This window comes from Callithrix jacchus, chromosome 10 (assembly GCF_049354715.1).
Source record: "Callithrix jacchus isolate 240 chromosome 10, calJac240_pri, whole genome shotgun sequence".
Lineage (NCBI taxonomy): Eukaryota > Metazoa > Chordata > Mammalia > Primates > Cebidae > Callithrix > Callithrix jacchus.
This window is the reverse complement of record NC_133511.1, coordinates 56,548,645-56,575,357: the sequence shown is the minus strand read 5'-3', so window position 1 is coordinate 56,575,357 and position 26,713 is coordinate 56,548,645. Positions and strand designations below refer to the sequence as shown.

The 26,713-nt window shown below is 37.7% G+C and overlaps 1 protein-coding gene and 1 pseudogene across 47 annotated transcripts in view; both read right to left on the bottom strand.

Annotated features, from left to right (window-relative positions):
* The window catches only part of DLG2 (discs large MAGUK scaffold protein 2), a 2,299,762-nt gene that overhangs the window by 330,271 nt on the left and 1,942,778 nt on the right, over positions 1 to 26,713 (bottom strand). For all 47 annotated transcript variants that reach the window (XM_078340083.1, XM_078340084.1, XM_054241373.2 and 44 more), the window contains one exon: positions 4,110 to 4,212. In XM_078340083.1, the coding sequence (XP_078196209.1) occupies positions 4,110 to 4,212 (103 nt within the window). The remainder of the gene's footprint in view (positions 1 to 4,109; positions 4,213 to 26,713) is intronic.
* On the bottom strand, positions 6,280 to 9,217 carry LOC108593986 (suppressor of cytokine signaling 6-like; annotated as a pseudogene).

The following is a 26,713-nucleotide window of genomic DNA, read 5'->3' as shown; positions in this document are numbered from 1 at the left end:
GCAAACATTTCTTAAGCAGCTATTATTAATATATGTCAACATACTAAAAACATTATATTGCATTTGTAAATTAACAGCAGACTCATTTAATAACTCATTAATAAACTATAGTCAGATTCATACTGCATGGATTAACACAAGATATAAAATGAGTGACAGAAGAGTCTCTGCTGTCTAGGAGCTCCCTTGAGTGGAGAGATGTGCATACTGTGATAATGGGCACACTAGATGCTTACATACAGTATTGGGGAGCTCAGATAAAGAAACAATTAATGTTGGCTGAGCAGATTAAAGATGGCTTTGTAGTAGAATTGACATCTGAGGGCTCTCAAGATAAGTAGGAATCCTGCAGGTGAAAGGGAGAAAGGCAATTCTGGGTAGAGGAATCCACAGAGCCAGGGCACAGTTCAGGAGCAAGTGTAAGAGCAGAGAGCAGTACTGTGTAGTAGGGGGATAATGAAAAAGGCTGATGCTGGTGGGGAGTGGTGGGGTGAATGGAGAATGGAGCATGGAAGTTGGCTGGGAATATATTGTGGAGGGCAAGAGGTTTGTGCACACGTATCTTGGTGTCACATCTCTTAGAAAGATAATTCTGAAATCAAAGGGGAAGATGGTTGGGAACAGTAAGGAAAGGGAAGGGGTACCTGTGCGTGCACATGTGTTTATGGCATTATAATGCCACTGTCCTCGTGTGAAATGGCATTACAGTAACTTCATTAACTGGGTATAGGTAATTAAAGGTTTTACAAGAATTAACGTTGCATAGCACTTAAATGGAATTATTACTGAAGTATAAGATGTGTAATCCTCTTGAAAGAAAAACAATAATTTCATTATTTTCTTCTTCTTATGAATGTGATACATGTTAACTTTAAAGTAAGAAAATTATACAAACTGGATTTTAAAAGATGGCAAAAATGAATCACAATCACACCACCAGAGAAAAGCATCGTATATGACTCTTCAAATTGGTGTCAATTCTACTCCTGTAAACCAGACACTGAATAAGATTGAGGATGGTTAGAGTCATGTGGACAACTGGAGCCAAGCTTATTTTAAGCAGAAGTGAGTATAATTGTGGTTTTGCTTTGTGAAGTAAAACTTGCCAATGACATTTATTGCTACATTATGATAATTACAAATTTTATAAATTATTTATAATGATCACAACAATATACTAAGCCCTATGAGGAACAAAGCTGTAAATAGTTTGATATTTTGCAATACACTTTTCTTCAGCAATTCCTTTAAGTCTTTGAAGCAAAAATGGAAAGCACAAGTAGTGAAAATAAAGAATCCCTTCGACCTTCAATTATCTTCACATGAAAACTCAAGTACTAAAGAATTGTAGGCTTTTATCCATTAGTTCAGCAACTCTTTGAGAAATATCGAGTATGACACTAGAGATAGAGCTATCAGTGAATAAAATGTAAGTATGCTGTCTGCATGCATGGAACTCACAATTTTGTAGTTTAGCAAGATATTCTTTCTCCCTCCACTCCTGAATAGAAATTTCACCCATTTTTCAAGGTCTGGCTCCATTTCCAGACTTCCATGGTACACTCTTGCACTGCCCAGACCCCTGCAGCCTTATCTTTTCTCTGACATTCCATAATTCTTAGAAATACTGCTGCCAGGATCATTCAACTGTTACCAGGAACTACACTCTATTAAATGTATAAAAATCCCTTTTATTCATTAAGATTAAAAAATTCCTTGAAGACAGACTAGGCTTATTACTTGGGGTTGGGGCAGATTTTTCTGAGTATCCAATAATACTGAGAAATATGTTTAGGACATTTTTGATAAAGCATCTGATTATGACTGAAAACGTATTTACTGAAAGCCTAATTCTTGACCATACCCAAAGAAATGTCAGCAAAATCTTCTCTCGGCACTAGTATAAGGGTTGAACAACTTACAATACTGGTGCGGATGAAGGGGACTTGGTGAGAATTTCCTAATGGAATATCATTACACACTCTTCATTTCATTTGTTATTTTAAAGGTAAATTGTTCATTATTTCCTAAAATTGTTGTATAATTTAAATGTCTCTAAACAACAATTACATCAATTTTTCATTGAAAACTGCAGTTAAAGTAAGGCTCAGTTACACACAAAGTTTGGAAAGGAGAGAAAAAGATCTGATGGGTTGATGTTATTACCACATTTCCAACTAATTTAAAGCTGTGAAACATTAGTATTCAGTTAGACTATTAAAACAGAGAAGTCATTCTGTGAATCCAATCAGCAGTTTGGCATTTTGTAAAAGGTTTGTTATTTGTGGATTTACTTACAAGCACTTTAAAAAACAATTTATATGATTTATAGGACATCCTTTGAACAAACATCTTGATAAAGTACAGCAGAGTATCCAAATTAAATATATTACTAAAAGGAAACCAAGCTGCAAGGAAGCTCTGGTAGAAAGATGAAGATTTACATTGATAGAATAGGACATGTTTGTCTTTTTTTGTAACCTTTAAAGCTTGAAATCATTCTGTCCAAGGTTAGTTGAACACTTGACCACTATCAAGAGCTTCTAATTGCTATGTCTATGGTTCTGACCATCTTATCAGTCTGCAAAATTGTTTGAGATGAGATTTTTCAGAAATAGGAAAACAGGTACATTTATGCTGCTAGTCAGGTGCTGGTGAAGGGCATACAGTTTGAGACTGAAAAAAAAAAAAGCTACTAAGAAAATGGATGATTCCGATGAAAAAGTTCTTACTCTATATGAAGTAGAATTTGTTAATCAAATGGTGTTAGCGTATGTCTTTTAATTTTCAGCTTTATAATGGATACTTTTCAAAGCATTTATTTCTACTGAGATACAAGTCTACTAATAACGAACAAGTGGCAAGACTTTTTAAAACTATCTGAGAAGAGACTGTTTCCTTGGTGTTGTCATCATCCATCTGTGACCATCACAAATCCCCTCTCTCTGGCCATATCTGGCCTAGGCCACATAGGAAAAAACATTTATTAAAAATTTTGAATAAATTAATTGCAACTTTTAATTCTAAAGCCAGGCACAACTGAAAGTAACATGTCAAAACATGCATGGAAGAAATGTTTTCTTTATTTTTGGGCAGAACATGTGATTGGCCACCATTAATGGTAAAATCTAAGCTGTCACAAGCAAGACACAAACCTCAGTCTTCCAAACAATTGATGTTAACAACTCATCACTTGAAAAGGAGCTCCTTATACTCATATGCACAGAGGTGCTTCCTTAATGGCATCTTAGACACTCATATTCAGCAGTTTAAAACTCCTCTTTGTTCAGCCATGTGGACCAAAAGGAATTCATTTCTTGAAGACAATAGACATTTTTCTCTTTTTTTTTTGATAGCAAGATATGACCCATAATTGTGTGCTTACATTAGCAATCAATTTGTTTCCAAAGGAGCAATCTATGTATAAATTTTCTAAGACATCAACCACACAAAAAGTAACATCCCAGTTGTCTCAATGAGCCTCACTTTGAACAGAAAAGCAGACATTTAAATAAACCAAAGAGCAGGGCATGGATAATCCAATTTAGTATATCTCATCAAGTTTCAGTTGGCTAATCCAATTTATGAGATCTCACCGAGTCTCATGGTTTACAGCGATGTATTTCAAACAAGGGATCTTATAGCAGAAAAGGTAAAAAAAAAATCCCGATCAAGGATGTCCAAAAGCCATGTCAGTGTAATGAGAATTAAGTTCATACCATGAGGAGAGAATATGGTCTACTGGTCTATTTCTGTAGATGAAATCTCTCCTTCTTGCTTAAGTCTTAATTGTTTTTACAGTATCTATTAGTGAATTAAAGTGTGTGCCAGATAAGAATATAAACAAAATAAAGCTGATGCTGGTTGCTATTTATTTGAATTCATATTTTCATAGGCCTTTCTAACTGCCTGATGTTTTCCTGGAAGATTAGAGGTAATAAAACCATGGTTCATGTTCTTTGGACATGAACTGTCAATTTTTCACTACAGGTAGGTAGGTTTACAAAACACCCATGATAGTTCCTCTAGTTAATATAAATGGTGAGTCATGAGGGTACAGATCCACACAGAGACTTATCAGAACATTATTAGTTTGAGTTCTGACTGACCTTCAGGTTGATATTGTGCTATAATCGTCACTGTCTGTCCAGCCCCCTTTAGTGCAGCAGCTGCCTGTTCATGGGATGCACCACGGAGGTCAATGCCATTCACCTGGAAGAGAGGAAGCCAGATAATCTTGGTATTTCATAAGTTACATTATTTCGAAAGAAGAAAAAAGTTTCCCCAAACGGAGGCTGTCTAACATTGTATCACATGCCTCAGAAACCCCTGGTATGCTACTCTGCTGTTTGTGGACTTTCATGGTCTTAATTAGGGGACACATTAAATTTCATCTTGTGGTGTTTATGCCATGGTCTGACTGGGTTGGAAACATTTTCATGTATCCATGTTCTAATGTGTGCATTTAATATGCCTCTGTGAGCTTCCTAGATTTCTGGGGTAAATAGGAATAAATATGAGGCTTCAAAATGAGAGGGAAAACAGGCTGATAAAGAGAGACATATGTAATGTAAATAGACAAATATATGCTGATAGATTAAAACATTCAGATGAGGTTCTGGGGACATAATAAAATGGGGCAGCTGGTTGCCAAATCCCTCTCTTTAGTCGGTTGCCTTGTCTTTTCATTCTGAGCCTGGTTAGACAGCCCTAAGCCTTGTTTTAAAATATACTTGACTGCGCTATTTCTCATGTACAATTCCAGAATGAATTCTGACAAAATAAAATAAAGAGTTCCCGGAGTTTATTTAGCTAACTCCCATTTTGGGTCCCATACCAAACATCTTAAAAGCTCCAAACTCTGCCAGGGTAAAAATCATTCTTAAGTCAAATTTAATAAGGAGAAATTGCTAAATTTTTTCTTGAATCAATTCAGTCTTAGTCAATACAATGTAATTAATAAGTGCTCTTCAATGACAGCATTCTGTGTCTGCCCCAGAAGAGGGACAATTAGTGGAGAACAAAGGAGACAAGATAAAGCCCCAAGAAGCTTTTCCAATGAACACACAGTAAGTATGGTGGTCTAACCTACAAAAAACGAGCTTTTTGCAGATGATCGCAGAATTCTGCTTCCTTTTATTCATGGGGAAGGTTGATATGGCTATGAAAGAAGAATAAAAGAACTGATCAGCTTATCTACATTCAAAATATATAATCTTATTTTGCTTTTCATTAATGCTAGTTCACAATGACATAAGGTGGTAGATGGGGTTTACTACTCTGTTTTCCCATCAGGCCTGGGACATCCATACCCTTAAATTCCACATCCTGATCCTCTCATAATAACTTTGTTAAGCTCTCCATATTCTCTTTTATAATTTTCCTTGCCTCATCCCTGGTTTTCTAGTCTAGTTAATGCCTTACAGAAAGCATTGATTACATGGTAACATTGGGAAGTCAACTGCGCTAGGCCTGATCTGGCTGTGCCATTCTCTTGCTGACTGACTGCTATATTACCTCTCTGAGCCTCTATTTTCTCCTCCCTTGGAGGGAGGGGACTGTTAGGCTATAGGAGTCCAAAGTCTTCTTAAACCATAAAATTCCAGATCTACTCCGTGATAGATACAGTCATTTCAGAGACTGTCTAGGCTATTGATGACTCAGAAGTATGACTCTTACGGCCAGAAGAGACAGGAAAGGTAATTGGATCCAGGCTACTGCCTACAGGAGGCTGCACAAACTTCACATGCCAAATAATTTATTCTCTTGTCAAACAGGGTTAACTTTCTATAAAAGAATAATACGTGATCATGGCCAATAAATTACCTTTCACAATGATATAAAAGAAAGAGGTAAAAGTCCCCTCACCATCTCCATTTCCAGAGGTAACCACATTTGCATATACTTTTTCTCTTATTATCATCTAATATTTCTTTAACAACAACTCTAGTTCCATAGGTTTTCACGTTAGGCCATTTCATACCCGAGTTTAATGACAAAGAAGGCAACAATTGCTAAATCGGTGATATACATTTCTTTACAATTTTTTAATGTAAGGCCATATATTAAAATAGACAAACTATAAGATGAAAATGAAGACAACAGAAAAATTCAACTTTTCACAACCAATAAAATTGGCACAACCTAAGAAATAATTCAGAAAAAAAGTGTTGTTAGAAGATATATTGTAGATTATCATTCAATTACTCAAGATTATGTCAATTAATGATTCTAAATAAATCTTTTTAAGGGAACAGATTAAAAATTCATCTTCAGTGTATATGTAAATTCTGTGTTTTATTACACAGGTATGTTTATTCAATACTATCTTTTGAAAATGAGCCATTTTAAAAGACATCGAGATTTCCATTCAGTTTAATGAATAAATATCACAGTGGATAGCAGCAAAGGACTAGGTGGGGTGGGGGGCATTAAGAAGAATTTGATAATTCATATTGTGATCATTCTCTACATTGATAAAAGATAATTCACACCGCTAAAACCTCAAGAATCCCCTTTTTAAAGAACCAAAATAAACCCAAGACACCTTGCTGACACTTCCCCGCCCCTAAACAAACCCATGACTCTTTCACACATAAAACTGAAATAGTTAAGGCAGCAAAAGATTTTGATGGCACTGAAAGTTTGGAAACTGTATTTCAATCTTTTTTTCTTATTTCCAAAGTGCAAGATGCAGGGTTCTCAATCTTTCTTTCAGTAGTGCTTCTCCTGTAAATAATCCTTCATTTTGTTTGGCAAAGGCAGTTTCTGAAGTCTATTCTGGTATATTGACATATAGCAAAATGATACAGGTACTGCAGTGAGTGCACCTGCATGAACCGGGACTCTGGCTTGGTCAGTCTGACGAGGTAAGTTGCAGATCTAAGCAGCTGAGACCTTGAATAACAAAAAGCTCCATTTTCAGAGTCCCTGATTGAGTGCTCAAATAGATCAACTATGGATGTATGTCCTCTACATCTGGTTGTTCATAAAAGTTAAACCTGCCATTTGAGTGCTCAATTGTAATATGAAGTGTCTTACCAAAGGAGAGAAAGCTCAAGTGTAAAAGATAACGGTTGTCAGAACTGTCCCGAACAAGAAAAAAAACATCTGGCACGTTTGCTAGCCTCCCAACGTTTGATTGGCTCTCAGTACCATCCTTGTTTTGCAAGTTTTTTCAGCTCCTTTGTAAGGCTTGTCACTACCATGAGACCACTACTTTGCACTGAGTCATAAACTCTTGCAACCCCAGGAGCAGAGTTAGGATCAAAATTCAAATGACAGCTACATGGGCTTGTGTGCCAGTAAGTCTACTGAAATTCCTTTGGATTTCATTATTCTGCATTGGAGGTGACAATGGCGAGAGTGGAGGGACATCATCAGGACTCACTCTTGGGCTCTGCAACATGACTCCCATGGTGCCAATCAACAATCCATTCATGGACTGATCCACAAAGATCTCTGGGGTAACAACTAGGTCCTGGTCTAAAGGCATGGTATACTGAATGTAGTCCTGAGGCATAAGTCCAATAACGACAGGCTCATGTTCTTCCAGGTGAAGATGCAGGTCTTCATTCTGAGAAGCTGAGTTCTTCAGTGAATTGGCTTGTTCGTGGGACGCAGTCTCAGACTGAGGTCGCTGAAATCCTTCCGGACGCCATTCAGGGCTGGACTCGGAGGTGAGAGTCAAGGCCTTGGTTCACTCTTCCAGCCCATCTTGATGCACGTCTCCTCAGAGTTTGTGGGCCGAAGAGGCCACGGCACGGGACTGCAGTGATGGCTACGGAGGGAGGTGGACCGTACCGGCCTCTCAGCTCTCTCATCTTTAAAGATTATCAGTGCTGAGGAGGAGAAGGTGTCCTCACCAGCAGAGCTCCCAGAGGGCGTGCCCACCTTGCCTTTTGGCTTCTGTTTGGCAGAAAGTGGCCTTTTTAACCTACCCATCAGTCTTTCGCTTTTTGATCTGTTTTTTTTTTTTCCACCTTTTTCATCTTCACTGTTAATATCACAGCTGGCCATATCTTTACCATAGCAGCTACCAAATAAGGAATCATCTTTTCCAAAGTCCCTGGCTAGCGGTGGTTGTTGTACTACCATGAAATCAGTTTCTTCTTTACTTTTATTCAAGTTAAAAGATTTCTGGAAGGTTTTAAGATTAATTTTCTTCATTATGACTAGTTATCTAATCCAAGGGATCAACATTTCTCTCTGATATATTATCCCCAAACATCTAGAGAGGCTGCAAGGCTGCATCTATGTATTTTTCCAACTTCATTTAAATTTTGGAGCCATTTTCTTCTAGGATCTTAGATCCTAGTGTAGAGTACGTTGGAGAATATCTGCAGGAGACTGTGAGAAGTGTTAGGAATTCACTTCTGGCATGATGGAATGAGGTGGTGGCTGGGCTCAGTGGCACGTGCCTGCAATCCTAGCACTTTGGGAGGCCAAGGTGGGCAGATTGCTTGAGTTCAGGAGCTTAAGACCAGCTTGGGCAACGTAGGAAGACCCATCTCCAGAGGCGGCTGGGCTCTGCTTCCTCACCCAGCACTGGGGAAGCTATCACACTCACCTTCTCCTCCAGCAACTTCTTCTCCCGCCTCCTTCCTCCTCCTCCTCTTCCTCTAACAGCTTGTGTATACTTTATAAAGATTCACTATATGCACATGCAAACATAAGACTTTATCTCTATTTCTCTTTCTCTCCTTACATATATATTTAAATATATTATTGCCTTTTTATTTAACTGAATAGATCATAAGATATATAATTCGACAGCTTGTTTTTATTTTGCTTTTCATTGAACAATGTATCCTGGGTATCTTTCATTATCATATCAGCTCATATCATTCTACCTTTTTAATGAAAACCTAGTATTCCATGTTATAGGTGTGCCAGCAGTTTTCAGTGAGATCCCTCTTGATGTGGTTAAGGTTGTTTCCAGTTTTCTGCTACTACACACACTTATTAAAGTGTTTCTGAAGGATAAATTCCCTGGAAACAGACTTCTTGGTGAAAGGGTATACGCATTACTTGGTTTTTTAAAATTTGCTATTGTACATTTTCAAAATGATTATTCATTAAACATATAGAAACTAATAAGAAAACAAAAACAGGCCATAATCTCATTGCCCAGATAATGTATTGATAGGAAAAATAAAATTAATATATGCACATCATACCCATATATGTTAAGTATAATGAAAATACATACAAATAAAAGTCTCCCCTACCTCCTATTATCCTTTACAAAGATAACCATGCTAATGGCTTCTTATATATACTACTAATTATTTTTGTTATAAATATAAACTGCTTTATAAATTATATAATTAAAAACTTTATACAAATAAGATCATGCTCTACATCTTGATTTTTTTTCCACTTAACAAATATACCTTAGTAAGCTTTCTAAATTGCATATTTCTTCCCACTAACCAGATTCTTTTTAATAGCTATGAATGTTCTATTATTCAATGAAAAACAATTTGTTTTACCAGTGCATGGCTGATAGACACTTAGATAGCTTCACTATTTTGCTATTATAAACAATGAGGTAATAAATATCTAATAGTAAGTTGTTGAGTAGAGTATGACAGGTATTGCCAGACTGCTTGTAAAAGTGTAGTATTAATTTATACGGTCACAAATAATATATGATGTTTCAACTTCCTCACACTCTTGCAATAGTTACACATACCTTAACATTTCACTTTTTCCATTCTGAAAGGTAAGCAATTTTATTTTTAAATTTTGTATTTCTTCAACTACAACATCTTCTTATATGTGTATGGGATATTTGAATTTATTTTTATATAAAATGCCTTTTTATTTATTTTGCTATTTTTTGTTGTTGTTGTTGTTGTTTAGGTAGTTTGCTCTTTCAAAAATTTATCTGCAAATTAAGAATGTTATTCCTCCCTCTTAGGTAACTACTGCAAATATTCTTAGTTTGTTGTTTGTACCACTGTATTTTAACTCTTCTTTTGTACATTATTTCCTATCATAGAGTGAATTTTTAAATATTTTGTGAAGCCTTATTTATAATTTCCTTTTCCTTTTGCCTTTTGAGTTTTAGAATATATCTTCTCTTCTCCAATATATTTAACAAATTACCCATGTTTTCCTGTAGCAAACTAGAGTTTAATCTTTAGCCATTTAATTCTTAATTGGGATATATTTTGATATTTGATGGGAGAGCCAAGTAAACAGCCACAATTTCGTGGATGTTTCCTTTATAGCATAAGATTTCTACATCTTTCATCATTTAGTCATCCTCTGAATTTTTATCAGTGCTTTAAGCAAAAAGCATGGAAAACAGGAAGGAACAAAAGATCTGCAGTCAGATAAAACTGGGGTTAAATCTCAAGTCCACCTAGGTAATCTGGGGAAATCACTTAACGTGAACTAAGATTACTAAGATTCTTTGAACCTTAGCTGCATTTTCTGTAAAATAAGTATACCTACCTACCTACCTACCTACCTACCTACCTACCTACTTACCTACCTACCTACCTACCTATTAGGGCTGTTGCAGGTACAAACAGGTATTCAGCAAATTGTATCTATTATTATTGTTTAGCATCTCTCCAAAAAGCTGTGATTATAAGTGATGAAATAAAATCTAATGGAAATTAATCAACACAGATTGTAATATATTAGTTACTTCATGCTTTTTTAAAAAAGAGGAACACAACATTTTAGGACTAGAAGACCCTTAGAAACTTGTTTATCAAGCATTTATACATTAGAGATGATCCCCATAGAGGAAGGAACTGGTCTAAAGTCATACTGAAGTTGCATAGGAATAGCCAAGGTCTCCTTTTGCCAAGCCCAGAGTTCTTTCTAGTTTAGCAGATGTGCGCTAATATGTGTGTTTATTTCTTTTTCACTGGACCAATAATACAAACTTGTTCATTTTAGGCCAAATCTACACGGGCCTCTGCATTTTTGAAGAGGTTTGTTGTTGCTGTTATCCTGAACAATATTATATTGCCTTTGTTCCTGTTGATTTCTACCCTCGTTTTAACAAACATGCTCTCCTCCAGTCTTTCAAACTTGTCAAGATCACTTTGATGCTTCCTTCTATCCTTGAGGTTTGAGTTTTTTATCAGTACACTTTGCACAAATAACATTTCAAAAGTGTTCCCATTTTATATCATTGATATGACATTTTAAAATACCAAGTGTGACACAGTCTCATATATTTATTATTTCTATTTTTTTTTTTTGCTTCTGTTTGAACTTTTTCTTCTTGATGCATGGATTCTCAAAGTTCTATTTAGAGTCCTCTTCTTTCTAAGAAAAATTTCTTCTCAAAGCATAAATTCTCAAAGATTGGATGCCAATAATTATTGTTGAGATTAATAATAGTAAATTGTTAACATTGAGCATCAGATATGTACATCAGAGACATCTACATATTATCTCATTTAATCAGAAGGGTGGGATTGTTTTTCCCATTTTATTGATGAGAAAACTAAGCTCAGAGACCCACTGACTTACTGAAATTTATATGGTGGAAAGAGGCTAAGGATTTAAAATAGTCAAACTAATACTCCTGAGCTCTTAACTACCAATTTATTCTGTGATATAATATCCTGTCTAATTTGGAGGGTCTACACCTATCAGATTTCAGTTCTGAAACCTGTCTTTCAAGGGCATAAGTCAAGCTCCCTACGACTGGCAGTAAATGATTGGGTGTGCAATCCTATGCAACTTCAGTATGACTTTAGACCAGTTCCTTCCTCTATGGGGATCATCTCTAATGTATAATGTACTCTCCTCTGTGGTGGTCCCAAAGCAACCTAATCTAGAAATTACGGCCCAACTTATGATGATTAGATCATGTAGGGCTAAAACAAAAGGCACTGTCAAGCTAGAACAATTTTTGTTTTTTTTTTTTTGAGACTGAGTCACCAGGCACCAGGCTGGAGTGTAGTAGCGTCATCCTTGCTCACTGCAACCTCCGCCTCCTGGGTTCTAGCAATTCTACTGCTTCAGCCTCCCGAGTAACTGGGACTACAGGCATGTGCCACCACACCCAGCTAATTTTTGTATTTTTAGTAGAGATGGGGTTTCACCATGTTGGCCAGGATAGTCTCGATCTTTTGACCTCGTGATCCAGCTGCCTCGGCCTCCCAAAATGCTGGGATTACAGGCATGAGCCACTGCGCCCGGCCGAACAATTTCATCTATTGCTACCTCTTTATGTATATGACCATCACTGGATCATTAAAATATTTATATTCTATATGTTTTGGCATGCTTTTCAAAATAATGTTGGTAATGAATAAAAATTTGAGCACTTTTAGCTGACTTCTAATTGTGTTGCTGCTGTTGTTTTTTGGATCCTAAGGTGAAGATGAGTGGTTTACCATCCCCCACATCAATCTTTTTTTCTTTTTGTTTTTAAAAGATGATCATTACATTTGCTACTTCTGCCACTAAGGGCCTTGGCCTGGGGCTCCAGGGGTTCCTTGAATAAATGATGATTCTCTGAAAAGATTTGTCTATTTCTTAGTACTGTAGAAGGAATGATATCAGAATCAGAGAATTTCAGAAATGGAGGAAGTCTCGTGATCTTCTTCAACCTCGATGTATATCACTAGGCTGATTTAAACATATTCTTATATCCTTTTCCCTCACTATATTGACTTTTTAAAATTTCTCTTATTCTCCCATTTCTGCATCTATGCACATGCTATTTTCCACATCTAGAACATAGCTTCTTATTATTTCCTGATCTGGAAAACTTCTTCTAGTTCTTAAAGACTCAATTCAAACTGAGTTGTGTAATATGTCTATTTATAAGCTCTGTAAAGGTCAGATCTCTACTTACTGAAACTTTGTTCCTGGCATATGGTCAGGCAAATAATAGGTTCATAGGAACAAAAGAGGAGAGTGAGTGAATAAGCGTGGATGAGTGAATAATGTATTCTCACTGCATTATCCCAGGCAAATGACCATCTCACCTCGATGTGACACTGGATTAACACTAATGAAGAACTCACTGCCTTTCAGGAAAATCCATTCTACTTGGGGTCAGCTCCAGTGATTAAAACAACCAACAAAACAAAAAACAAAACTGTTCTTTGTTCAAATCTTTCTTTCCACCTCTTGGTTTCAGTTTTGCCCTGTGATAGCTGACAAAACAGTATCATTTCTTCTTCTATACGATCCTAATATTTGAAGACAATTTTAGTTTTTCCAGGGAGTGATCCCATTCCCTTCTCCATCGCTTCATATTATTCTCACCAAGCAAGTGACCATTTACTTCTGATTGCATACCTCCAGTGTCAGGGAGCTCTCCTTCATTAGTCTCTTAATTCCATTTCTTTGTAATCTCTTATGGGTGTTATTTCCATCATCTTGATTTCATGTAATATCTCATTAGAGATTCAGCTAAGTGCATGTGAGAGCAAACATGGCAATATGGATGCACACCCTATGGCTCTCTGCACTATCTTTTAATGCGTGCCTACTGTAATGCCTAGAGATAAACACAGTATTAAAATAAATTTGGTTTTTAAAAAGTATCTACTTAGTTATTTCCCTCTCCAATTTAAGAGAAGAATGAACTAGAATGACACGCAGCCATTGTAAAGCAATGTGCTGTTCAGTGGAGGACAGTGACAGGTAAACACATGATTCAAAACTGGATGGTAAGAGCTAGGACAAGAAAAGGTCAAAATACTCTGGGACACAGAGGAGGCATCCCTACCAAGGGATGCAGAGGAATGAGGTTTCCTGGAGAAAGTGACATTGAGATGAGGTCGTGAATGTTAGCAAGGTGAGGATGGGTAGGAGTTCTCAAGGAATGATGGGGAGAGAGGGGTGAGAAGGTAAGTGGTATGAGTATTCCAGGCAGAGAAGGAGCCATACGTGGAGGGCTGGAGGTGAGAGCGGGCCTGCACATCTGAAGAACAGAAAGCAGTTGATACTGAAGGGCAAATATGGGAGAAACAAATGTGAGAAAGAAGTGATGAAGACAAAGATGATGATGATGGTGATGATGGTAGCTGACATGTACAGAACACTTAATATGTGACAGCCACTGTTGTAAGCATTTCATATATAGTGATTCCCTTAACCCTGACAACAACTCTATGAGGTAAGAACACACAACAATTCCCATTTTACAGAGACGGTAACTGAAGCACAGATTAAATAACTTGTCCAAAGTTACATTGCTAACATGTGGCAAAGTCAGGGATGAAACCCAGGCAGTGTGGTATAAGCGTCTGCATTCTTAAACATGACATAGTCTCTCAAGCAGCTGGTGGTACAGGGCATGATAAGCCATTTTCGTAAATTTGACCACAATGAGGAGGCATTCCTCAGCTTATGATTGAGAGATATTATTTTACCATCACTGTTGTACCCCAGGAATGCTAATGGGTAGAGAGAATGTACAGGAAGGGAATGTGCAGGAAGCATGTACTATGGCCAGCCTGGCTGCGAGACTCTGAGGTTGAATGGACCCTCTTAGAGATGCTGCTCTGAAGGCTGTTCATGGCTGCCAAAGTTTTCCACCGTGGTTCATGTCATCTGCCTGCTCTGAAAGCAGTGTCATGGGAAGAATACTAGGTTTAGACCCGAGATGGCCAGGATTCAAATCCTGGTCCCTTCCCTTACCAGATCTATGACTTTGGGTAAGTTCCTTAATCTCTTTGAACTTGGCTCCTCATATGCACCTAAAGATGTGGACCCTTCTTTTGTTAGGCTGTCATCAGGATTATTAGAGTTTAAGCAAATAAAATGCCTAAAATAATACTTGGTACATGGTAGATACTTACTAAATAGTTACTGTCTGTATTATAGCATATCCATTATCTGTGAAACCAGGACTTTTAAATGGCTTTTATAAGAAATAATCAAACCAAAGAATAGGTTTGGTAGATGATTATCTTAGAATAAAAGTAGCTAAGAACTACAAATTTAATAGAATTATTAACTGTGAAAAAATGCAAAGGGGTGACCCAATGGGAAAAGGCTAGATAATTGGTACCACATTTCAATTAAAATGAGTCCGGTACAGAACACAGAGGACTGTTTGAAGCCAATAATTTCACAGCTGGGGGTCTGGGTGCAAGGGGGCAGGGGGCAGCCGGGAAGAAACTGGGGTAGGATCCAAACTATTTCTACCTGATTCGAAGAGACTATGGATAGTAAGATGAGAGAGTACTGGTGTATTAAACAAATGTAGAAGGCTCCCGTTCTTTCTCAAGAGTGGAAAAAAATCTATTCTCATTTTCCTGAACTGATGAGATACAATGAAGTGAAAAGTTAAGCTCTGTTGCCAGCTCTGCCATTAACTCATTCAAATCAGCTAATGAGCTGCTCTGAAAAATGAAGGTGCTGGACCACACCATCTCTAGGGTCCCCTGTGTTGTAAATCCAATTATTTCTATGGCTTAAAAATAACATTTCAAAAGTATTTTACAGTTAGTAAACTGTTTTCCCACCTCACATTTCTTACTGAACAAGGTGATACATAAACAAACAAACACATTCACATGTATTCAATGTTATCACATACTTATGAGGGTAACAGGGAAGCTATAAATATCTCCCTCGATGTTGAATTTTGAGCAGTCTGATGACTGGCATAGAATATACATAGGGAGAAAGAAGAAATGCTGCCGGCAGAAGCAGACCTTGAATACTGGGGTAAGAATTTTTGTCAATAAGTGGCTACGGAAGGGTTTTACGGAAGCGTTTAACACAATTGGACTGCAGAAGAATGACTGGCAACAGTGAGAAACTGGGGTTAATGAGCTAAGGATAGAATAGGAACTATCCCAATAGATAACCAGCTAGGAGACTACTGAAGCTCTACCAATGATACAGACAATAAAGGCCCAAATTAGGCAAATAAGGGTGGAACTGAGGGTGGGAGATGTAGCATAGATTTGGGAGAGGAAAACAGAGGAAGCTTCTATGCAGCCATCCTCCTCAAATACTTCTGGAAGCCAAATAAAGTTTAAAAAATATTTATGGTGTTGAGCAGATTGAAAATGGGAGATGAAAAAGGTGCCAAAAAGCTTTAGGATGATTGGCGGTGTGATGATAACATTAATCAAGATGGGAACACAGGATGGAGAGTGGGTTTGGGTGAGAGGATAATGTATTTTGTTTTAGACATGTTGAGTTTGCTATGTCTCTTGGATATCTACAGTTTTGCAGACAGTCGTAAAATATCTACCTGAAGCTTAGAGAAGTGACCATTGTTCAAAATCATTTTAGATTTCAGATTCCTATGGTCAGTACCCTGGTCAAATTAGACCCAGATGTAGAAGCAGCTTGACATACAAGATGGGGACATTAAGAGTACCCACGTCACAGAGTTGCTATAAGGTTAGATTAGTTAATGCATGTAAAGCACTTAGAATAGTGCTTGGCATCTAGTAAGGGCATATAACTATTAGCTATTGTGGATCCCTCTCCTGATGTACACAAAGAGAATGACTTTGGAGAGTATAAAATTATCTCAAAAAAGGCTCTGAAACAGAAAAGCACAATCCTAAGAGTTAGGAGTCTTGCGTTCCAGTCATGTAGTTAGCTTATTTGACTTTGAGAAGTCCCTTTATCTCTGTGGGCCTCAGTTTCTATCTAGAAAGAGAGCCTCATATTAAATCTCAGAGGTCCCTTTTAATGCTTAATAAACAAATATATTCTATGCTCAATATTTATTTTGTTGACAATTTGAGACAAACAGATCATTATGCAATAAACTCTTCAAACACCCTCCAGCATGTTTCAGAGTGAATGAACTATAAATTGTATTTGAAGTAGAAATGTCTAATTAAGTTCCCTTCTCCTCCTGGAGGCTGTTGTATTTTGTGGAGAGTGGTAACATTTCTGACATTAGATGCATTACAGCTCAAGACTAGATTCCTTCTGGAGCAGAGGCAAAGTGAAAAACCGATATTGAATATTTATGCATCTTAGCAGTTAAACATTAACTTCCCTTTACATTTGGCTTCCTGATGCAAAATAGGCTTACAGTAAAACAAAACAAAACAAAACAAAACAACTTAGACCTTTCAAAATGTTTTGGCTTACCAGGTCATTTCCCCAAAAGGGATAATTATTTTGGAATCTTTAAATGAAAATAATAAAGTTTAATTTGGCTATCCAAACCCAGCTTACTGAAGGCCAAAAGACAGTAAGTAACTTCTAGAATTTATGCATTTTAAGTAAAAAGTTAACTATCTTTGTAAGAATATATAAGCAAAAGTATTTGAAACCTTATAAAAATAATATACAAATACAAGATACTAGTATCTCCAAGCTCTGATTTCTACCTTAACTCAAGACTTGTAAATCTATCTGCTTCCTTGACATCTGCAGATAGATATATAAGACTTTTCAAACTCATCGTGCTCAAAGTCAAGCTCAAAATTTCTCCCATAGTTCTTGAGAGTTTTCTCATTTTCAGCAAATAGTACTACCACCATTCTCCACTCAAACCACTGAATCAAGAACCTCCATTCATTTCTTCCCTTCCCACCTCCCCATGCAATCCCTTAGCTCGTAGCCTTATACAATTTCACCCACTTTTCTCCAACTCTACCCCAACCCTCTAGGCCAAGCTATCATTTTCCCTGGGAATACTACAATAGCCTTGATGGGTGCCTCCATTCTCACTGTGGCCCACTCCTCCCACCCTCCTCTATCCCTTTTTGACTCAGCAGCCAGAATAATCTCAAACTGTATATCAGATCATGCCTCTCCTCTGCAAAAATCTTTCTTTTGGCTCCTTGTTAGGCTTTGAATAAAATTCCAACTCCTTTCCTTTACTTCTGCCTATCCCTCTTATTCCATCTTATTCTACCCTGCCTTCTTTACTGTTTGCTGGCCTCAAGGGACTTCAATCTGTTTTGCATCAATTCAAGTTTCCTCCAATCTTAGGGCATTTGTGCCAGTGGTCCCTTTGACTAGAGTGCTCTTACCTAGCTTTTCTCATCTTTGACACCTTATTTTCACAAGTGTCAGCTCAAATGCCCATTCCTAACAGAGCTCTCTGCTGACCATCACAGTTAAAGTAGCCTCTCAGCCTATCTCTAACTCACCCGGTTTTACTTTCTTACAGAATTTAGGCCCACATGTTATTTTGTTTATTATCTCACCCACCCCAAGAAAAGCTTCCTGTGAGTAGGGACCTTGACTGTCTCTTTTACCTCCATACTTTTAGTGCTGAGTATATTATGTAGGTAATTCAACAATATTCCTTAAATTAATGAATGGTTATAACTATTAAATCACATAGCATTATTTAAATCATTAAAATATGACAACCAGTTATTGCACAATTGTTATGAGCTAAGTACTAACTAGAATCATTTTCAGAAGGCATTTGCCCTTTAGGAGAGAATGGTTGATTAAACTGAACTCACTGAATCAGCATCTTTGAGGGTGATTTACTTATTTATTTACAGAAATTATTTATTTATTTATTTATTTAATTTATTTGAGACAGGAACTTACTCTGTCGCTCAGGCTACAGTACAGTGACAGGACACGCCCCATCATGCCTGGCTAGTTAAAAAAAGTGTAGCGCAACCTATATGCTCCTTGAAGCAACGAATATGTCTTAATGTCCTAGCAAACATTATTAAACAATCACCTCCACATCATCCAAGCCTCTGAACTGTTCAGGCAGTGACAGACTTTGGGCTGGGAGGCTAAATTCCTACCCTTCAAGATCTGCTTTGTGGCTTCTTGCCTCACCCACCAAGTGTTCTATCCTGAGATGAGATGTGTGTGTGCTGCTAGACTGATGGTTTCCCTTCTGTTAGGGTTAAATTTGAAGCTGAGGCCGGGCGCGGTGGCTCAAGCCTGTAATCCCAGCACTTTGGGAGGCCGAGGCGGGTGGATCACGAGATCAACAGATCGAGACCATCCTGGTCAACATGGTGAAACCCCGTCTCTACTAAAAATTACAAAAAATTAGCTGGGCACGGTTGCACTCCAGCCTGGGTAACAAGAGTGAAACTCCGTCTCAAAAAAAAAAAAAAAAAAAAAAAAAATTTGAAGCTGAGATCCTTTCTTTGATGAATGGTGATAAGAAAAAAACCTTCTGAATTTGTTTAACATGCTCTCTTATTTGAAACCTGTGGACTAATTGCAAGTGTTCTATTATTCTTTTTTTAAACTTAGTTTTTTTTTGTGATTTCTGGGTTTTGGATATTAAGATACCACTATTTAATATACTGTTAAAACACTATCAATAACAAATTGATTAAATAATGACTCTTCATATAATGGAATACTATGCAACAGCATACATGTCTAATATTCTGAAACTAAAAAAAATCCATGATCTATTACTAAATTAATGAAAAGTAAATTGTAGAACTATATGTATATATAACTCCATTTGTTTCAAAAAAAGAAAAGGATGAATGATTTTTTAGAGAATGCCTGCAAGATTACACAATGAAATGATAATGGAGGCTTCCAGGGGTTATGGTATTGTGGTAGGGAGGGGGAGAGATGCTGAAGAGGAGAGAATAGGTTACATTTCATTTTATAGACTTTGATAGTATATGAATATTTTTAAGGGAACATACAGTGCCATAACAATTTTAAAAGTCATACAAAAAAGTTTTAACTACTGATTTTGAGGTTTGTGTTACCTTAGCAATAAAAGATGAAAAGGGCTATGTAGGCAAATTAAAAATAAAGTAATATTTATAGAAAAACTGAGTCCTAGAGTTATCAAATTTTCAAACTTTGCATCAATCCATTCAATAAATATTTACTGAATGTCTTCTTTGTGCCGGTCACTGTGCTGTTTTCTTTGGGATGCATTAGTGAAGAAAGCAATGGTTCAGCCGTAAGTGACTTAGAATCTAACAGTAGTTCTCAACTGGGTATGAAAATATGTCTATTTGTAAGGGGGGATGATATTCTTTGTTGTTAAAATGTCCAAGTCAGGAGTCAGCATGGGTATTAATTGTAGAAGGATCATGTGTGTTAAATGTCTTGCAAACTGTGCCACAAACAGGCATAGTCAAAACTGCCCTCCCAAAACTGCAATAGCACCTGCAAAAAGAAATACTGAATCAATACCATTTTTCACATAAACACCCTAATTCCCAGTGAACTTTATTATTTCATTCAAACAAATCCAGCTGGCTAAATTCTGGGTCAAAGTTTATTAACTAGAAATTCGTCTAAATAGTATACATATTTGAAAGGAATAAAGATGTTTATTTCTACATATCCTATTATATTCACTAATTTGATTTAGTTTATGTAAACGAATCTGAGTGAGTGAGATTGTTGTGTAGGTGAAAGAGGTTCTTGTTTCCTTTTTTCTTCTACACAGTTAATCTTGTTCATTAGCTTTGAAATCTACTTTAAAGGAAAGAATAATGCCTCCAGCGACATATCTGTCAAATACTTCACTCCTAAAACATCAGAAAGGCTTGAGATGAAAAGAATAAGATACTAATGGAATTAATATTTGTCAAAATCCGTTAATGCAAAAAAACTCTGGCTACTGCATGCAGGACTCGCCTGATGTTTTTTTCATCATAGTCCCTCAAGATAATGACATTATTTTGTGTTTGGGCTTATGTGTATCTTGGCATCTGGCTGTTGCCCATAATTACATCTTAGCATTTCTTTGACTTATTCCTCATCTAAAAACAAGGTCATCATCTCATTGCCTAAAAGCTCCCACGAAACAGGTTTTGTGAGTTTAGGCAAACTGTGTCAAGAACTCTTAAGTCCCCTCTTCCAATTACTTCAATCAAATCTTCCCAATTGCAATCAAATCTTTTTGGGAAGTCAAAATCTTCCCAATTGCAATCAGTTAAATCAAGAGGAGGAGATCTGAATAAACAGAGATGCTTGATAATCAACTTGTATTCACCACTGCGAATGAGAAATAATATTTATTAAACTATTTCTCTTCAAAATATCTTTTGTTTTGTTTCCTTCTAATTTACTATGCTAGTTCTAAGCATTGTTCTGAACTAGTGAAACAGGCCCCATTTCCTGTTTACTTTGAAAGATTTCAAATTATAGAAAACTTGAATACCATTATAATAAAAACGAATAAAGATTCAACAGTTCTTATCATTTTGGGACATTTGTTCTGCCTCCCTTCCTCCTTTACTCTCTCTCCACCTACCTGACTATCTGCCTTCAGAAGACACACACACACACACACACACACACACACACACACACACACACTTTTTCTGAACCATTTGAAATACATTGCAGACATCATTCCACTTTCAACCTAACATATCAGCAAGGCATCTTCTCAGTGTAAAGATATTTTCTGTATAACCACAATGCCGTTATTACTCCAGAGAAAACCAACAAAACTAATATTTCTATACCATTTAATATATTGTACCTATTCAAATATCCTCAGTTATCCTCCAAATGTCTTGTACAGATTTTTTTCTTCAATCTAGGATTTGACCAAGTTTTATGCATTGCATTTAGTTTTTTGTTTTTGTTTTTTTTTTGAGATGGAGTCTTGCACTATTGCCCTGGCTGGAGTGCAATGGCGCGACCTCGGCTCACTGCAACCTGCACCTCCCAAGTTCAAGTGATCATTCTGCCTCAGCCCCCTGAGTAGCTGGGATTTCAGGCGCCTGCCACACACCCAGCTTATTTTTTGTATTTTTAGTAGAGACGGGGTTTCACTATGTTGGCCAGGCTGGTCTCGAACTCCTGACCTCATGATCTGCCCACTTTGGCCTCCCAAAGTGCTGGGATTACAGGCATAAGCTGCTGTGCCAGGCCACATTTGGTTGTTATTATGTCTTTAGTTGTTATTAGTCTAGAACATTACCTACATTTTTCTTTAAATGAAATTCACTCGTTCTTTTTTCAAATTTCAGTCAGATGCTTACAGACTGTTCTGCATTTTGAATTTGTCTTATTGTTTCTTCCCTATCAGAATCAGGTGAAACATTTTTAGCAAAATCCAGGGTGTAATGCTGTATATTTCTTACTATGTCATAGCAGGAGGCCTAAAATATATGGACCACCAGATCTCTTCATTCAAAAGGCACCTTGCTCTTTTGCAAATAACAATCTGTAAGGTAGGATTTTTTGAGACCATGTAAATATGATTTTTCGAATAAACTTTAACCTCTAATTTATCTATTAGCATCTATGGATTATACTTTCTTACCATGTAGTAGACTTCTAATTAATGTTAGCTTTTCCTCTAATCTCGGTCTCTCTCCCATCCTCCCTCTCTTTTATCTACTCTGAATACCTTGATAGTCATCTTGTAATCACAACCATTCTACTTTTCTCTAAATATAGCTTTTCACATTTTATACATGCCGCAGATGCTCATATTCAGCTGTATTCCTCACTGCTTGTAAGTTATGTGCAAATTTCTTAGCCTTATATTTAGGCCTTTCACAATGCACATTTTACCACAACCCTCTCTAGTCTTTTTAAGACCAGAGATTTCTCCGACATGAGGGAGCATTAGAGTGGATTCTGTCTAGTCCTCCCATATCACTGGTGGAAAGAGTGAGGCCCAGGGAATGAACTTATTTTCCAAGGTCACCCGGTGCATTTAGAGTACAGATGAGAATGCTAGTGTTCAGTGTCCCATATTACACACCTCCTCCCCTAAGCAAACCCTCTGCTGCCGCCAGAAGCTTCATGTCCATCCATTTCCCAATATCGTTCCCTTGGGCTTAACGGCCTCCTCCTTGTTTTACTCCCTGTTTTCCTGGATTCTCTGAAGTCTTGCCTTCTCTCATGTCCACGTCAGGTTCTACCTTCCCAGACTTCCTGTAACCATGATGGTCTATAACACTTACTCGGCCATTCACCCCACAACCTGGTAGCATTACATGAATTTTGGTCCTCCTTTACTCTTTTATTATTTTTAAGGTAAGTTATGCAAGCTCATTTTAAACAACTAAAATAATACAAAAGAACAGCAGGTAAATTGTGAACATCTTTCTAACCTAACCTTCAGGTAATCACTGATAATAAACTAGACAAATGAACTCTATACACTTTCTCTACACATACTTATACATCCCCAGCTACGTTTCCAATGTCTAGGATAGTGCCTGGTTCCTGGCAGTGAGTGAATAGATGTAAGTGCAAAAACATACATGTTTAGTCACTGTTTTAGAGAATGATCGGATAATAACACATGATGTTCTGTGATTTGCTTTCTTTTTCTATTTATCTTTTTAATGAATAAGTATCAATAACTAGACTGTAAGCCCCATAAAGGCAGTCCTGGTCACTGTTTTAGTCTTCTTGCTTTCCCAGGATGTGGCACAAGCTGCTGTCCTCATAAACTATTATTGAGGGCGACTACAATTTTATGTGCTTGATGACTCTCTTCCTCTACTCTGAAGAAGCCTTAGGGTTCACAAAGACTCCTGTTCATCTAACAAGGAATTATTAATCAGCTCACCAAGGACTTGATGGCCAATTTCAATGTCTAATGGTGAAAAGAAGATAAACTAGAAAAGAAAGTCAAGCAAGAAGAATAGCAGACAGGGAGGACCCAGGAAGGAGGCAACCAACTTTGCCACCTCAAAGGGTAGAGTTCTCTCTACTGGAGCTGCCATCTTGAATGTGGCCTTTTGTGGGAAGAGTTAGGCAGACTACATGAATATAGCCTTAACTCTAAGCATTATTGATTTCACAAAATGCTTCCGGACACTTGGGAGAACTAGAAGCCGCAACAGAATCATTTCAAAACTCTCCTGAAAAGACTAATTCCATATGATCAAGAGGAAGAAAGATTGACCATCCTCTGTAACTACCTCTCCTTCATCACTTTCTTTTGTTCTCTTAAGCATATATTAAGACTTCTCAAAAGTAGCCAAGGCTGTGCTCAATCTTTCACTATCAGTCCCAAGTGGATATTGTAAGCATCAGAAAAACTTTTCCATTTACACAGGGCTTTTCTAATTACTAACCAATTCCCTCTTTCCAGTCTCCCAATTTAGAACACAGAGTGCTGCTCCCTGCAGAAAACAACTCTCCAGCAAGGTGTGAGTTTCCATGGTTAGTTCCAGAGCTTCAGATGTGAAAAGAGCTGCAAAGCCACAATCCCTTCAGCAGATAAAAACATCAAGAAATAAGGTTCCACCGCCATCATTCAGTTCCTAGCACAAAGTAAATGCTCAATAATAATAGGAATGAGGAAAAAGAGAATCATGAGAACAGAAAAGAAAAAGAGAGAGGGTATAAAGAGGGAAAAAAAATCTAGTCAATTGACTTTCCTCAAACTGTTTGTGACCAAGAATTTAAATGTGTAAGGAGATCCCTAATAAAGATAATACTAGTTACCAAATACTGAACCAAAAAGAGGGTATTGTGTTAGGCTTGTTATTGGAAATCCTCCCAAGAACTTTGCTGAGGTCAACTTTAAGATGGGGAAAACAAGGCACAAAAAGATTAGTTGCTTCCCAAAGTAGCAGAGCTAAGATAAGAGATCTGTTCCATGTAGTGCCCAGACTGTGTCCTTTCTCCTCTACTTAATCTGCCCTCTTCTCTTACAATACCTGCTGTCTCCAGCCTTAGGTGTGCAGGTAACACTCCTGTCTCTGACAGCTACCAATGTCGCCATGTGCTTCCAAATCTGCTTCTGCCTCCCATGCATACACATTCCCTTTCCCATAAAATCACATGCCTTCTAACAGCAGCCTCAGCTCCTGCTAGTGTCTGTCATCATAACCGGCCGCTTTGCTTTTCCATCTCCGTAAACAGCCCCCTCCAGGCATATTGCAGTCTTGGTCTCTAGGAGCTGTTTCCCTTTTTCTTTAGGGTGAGCTTGGTCAGTGCAGGGACCAGCTTTCCTCAACAGCTCTGCCACTTTGGGTATTACAGAGAGCACAACAATTCCCCAGAGCATTTTAACGTCAACCCCTTTTAATATTCCTGTGGCCAAGTTCCATGCCTCCTCACTCAGCTCCTTCCTTGAACTATGCTTCAGTCTACACGGGGGCCAGTTCTGTGAGAGGCTGGCTGCAGGCGCTGATCAGCGGTGGGCTCTGTCACATCTTGTGAGACCGAGGGGGATTAAGTCAGTAAGCACAAGGGCAGCTGTCCTCCGGAAAGGGGAAGAAGCACTGGAGGCTTCCTGAAACAGAGGCCTGGAACTCTCAAGCTTCATTCACTGCACTAACAGTTGCCAGCATCAGAATAAAATATATATGACTAGCCCTTGCTGTTCTTGGCATGGGGAGTACCATGAAACCCAGATATATAATTCTGCATTCTTTAAAATCATCATCCTCTATCATTTCCCTTTCCAATTTCGAATTGCATGCAGCTTCCTATTGCATTGCTTTTTCTTTTGTCAAACTCCTACCACCTGGAAAAGTTGCCACATACACTGCACTGTATACCGTACACCATACACTGTACACCACACTGTAAAGGTGCAGTCCCTTGATTCTCATGTTTTTTCCTCTCTAGTATACCATTCCCTTTTCCTCCCACTCTCCCCTGCAGGATCTCACCTCTGTGATCCTCTTCTGATCTGTCTCTCTGCATCTGTGACTACATTTCCTTCATTTCTCCCTTCCTTACCTTTCCTCTGCAGCTGGGCTGTGTCTGTTCCCTCCTCCTGCAGCTGATCTCACTGGCTTGCTCTTACCATCTCCCTCTGAGTGATCAGACTCTACTTTCCTGCTGCATCCTCTCTTCTCTTCTCTGGTTGATTTATCTGGCTTTATTGGGAAGCCAGCCTATGACTGACTGCTTACCACCTAATTTCTGGAATTGTGTTATCCTTTTGAAGTCCAAACTGACGTGCTGTAAAAGTCTCATAATTAGGCTTAGAAAAAATAAAACTTTTTCATTCCACCATCAATACAACTAAAATACTGGGTTAGCTGTCAAAACAGGCAAGGTGGAGGAGCTTGCTCCTGCAAGCTACGGTAGTAAAATTATCTGTGCTAGCATTTTGAAATCTATCTTAGGCTGTCTTGTTTATGCTTAATGCTCTGTGACTCTAAGTCAAGGACAAGCCTCAAGTTCAGGTTTTTCTATGTGAGGCTTCTGGAGAAGCTCCTTAGGATTTATAGGTCTCTGGAGCTTCTTTAAAACCACTTGTTCCTGTCTAATATAGAGACCTGCTTCATATCAAAGAACCAACTGAATGTTCAACCCCTTTCTAAACATCATCGTTATAAGCCGAATGTTCTAGATTCCACATTTGCTCCTGATCTGCCCCTTAGTCCTTGCCTAGAACCAGTCGTCAACAATAGCTCAACTTTGGGCTTTTGGTTACGTTCATAGCTCAAGGTTTATATCATCTTCATCCATAGCCTCCAATTCTCACCTTTTCTCTGCCAATGTTTTATTCCTTCTTAAAAGCATGAAATAAGCACTGTATTTTTTGATTTTGGTATGGCCCTTAGATACAAAATATGGGTTGAAGAAACACTAAGGGGAAAGTTCACATTTGGAGATGTGAAAAGCATGAATGTTAGATGACAGATGCATGCATGCCGCCCATTTGCAGGGGATGCGTCATCACTAAATATTGCTTCTCTTTAAAGTTATGCATGATGAGAAAGTAGGGTAAACCAGGAAAAACTATAGATTTTTGGTTGAATAGGAGACTAAGCAAATAACTGTGCACAAAAAGCATAAATCACTCACCAAAAAAATGTATAGTCTTCAATGTGTTTTCCAGGATGATGTGTGTGAAGGTATCTGTTGTATGTATACCAGTTCA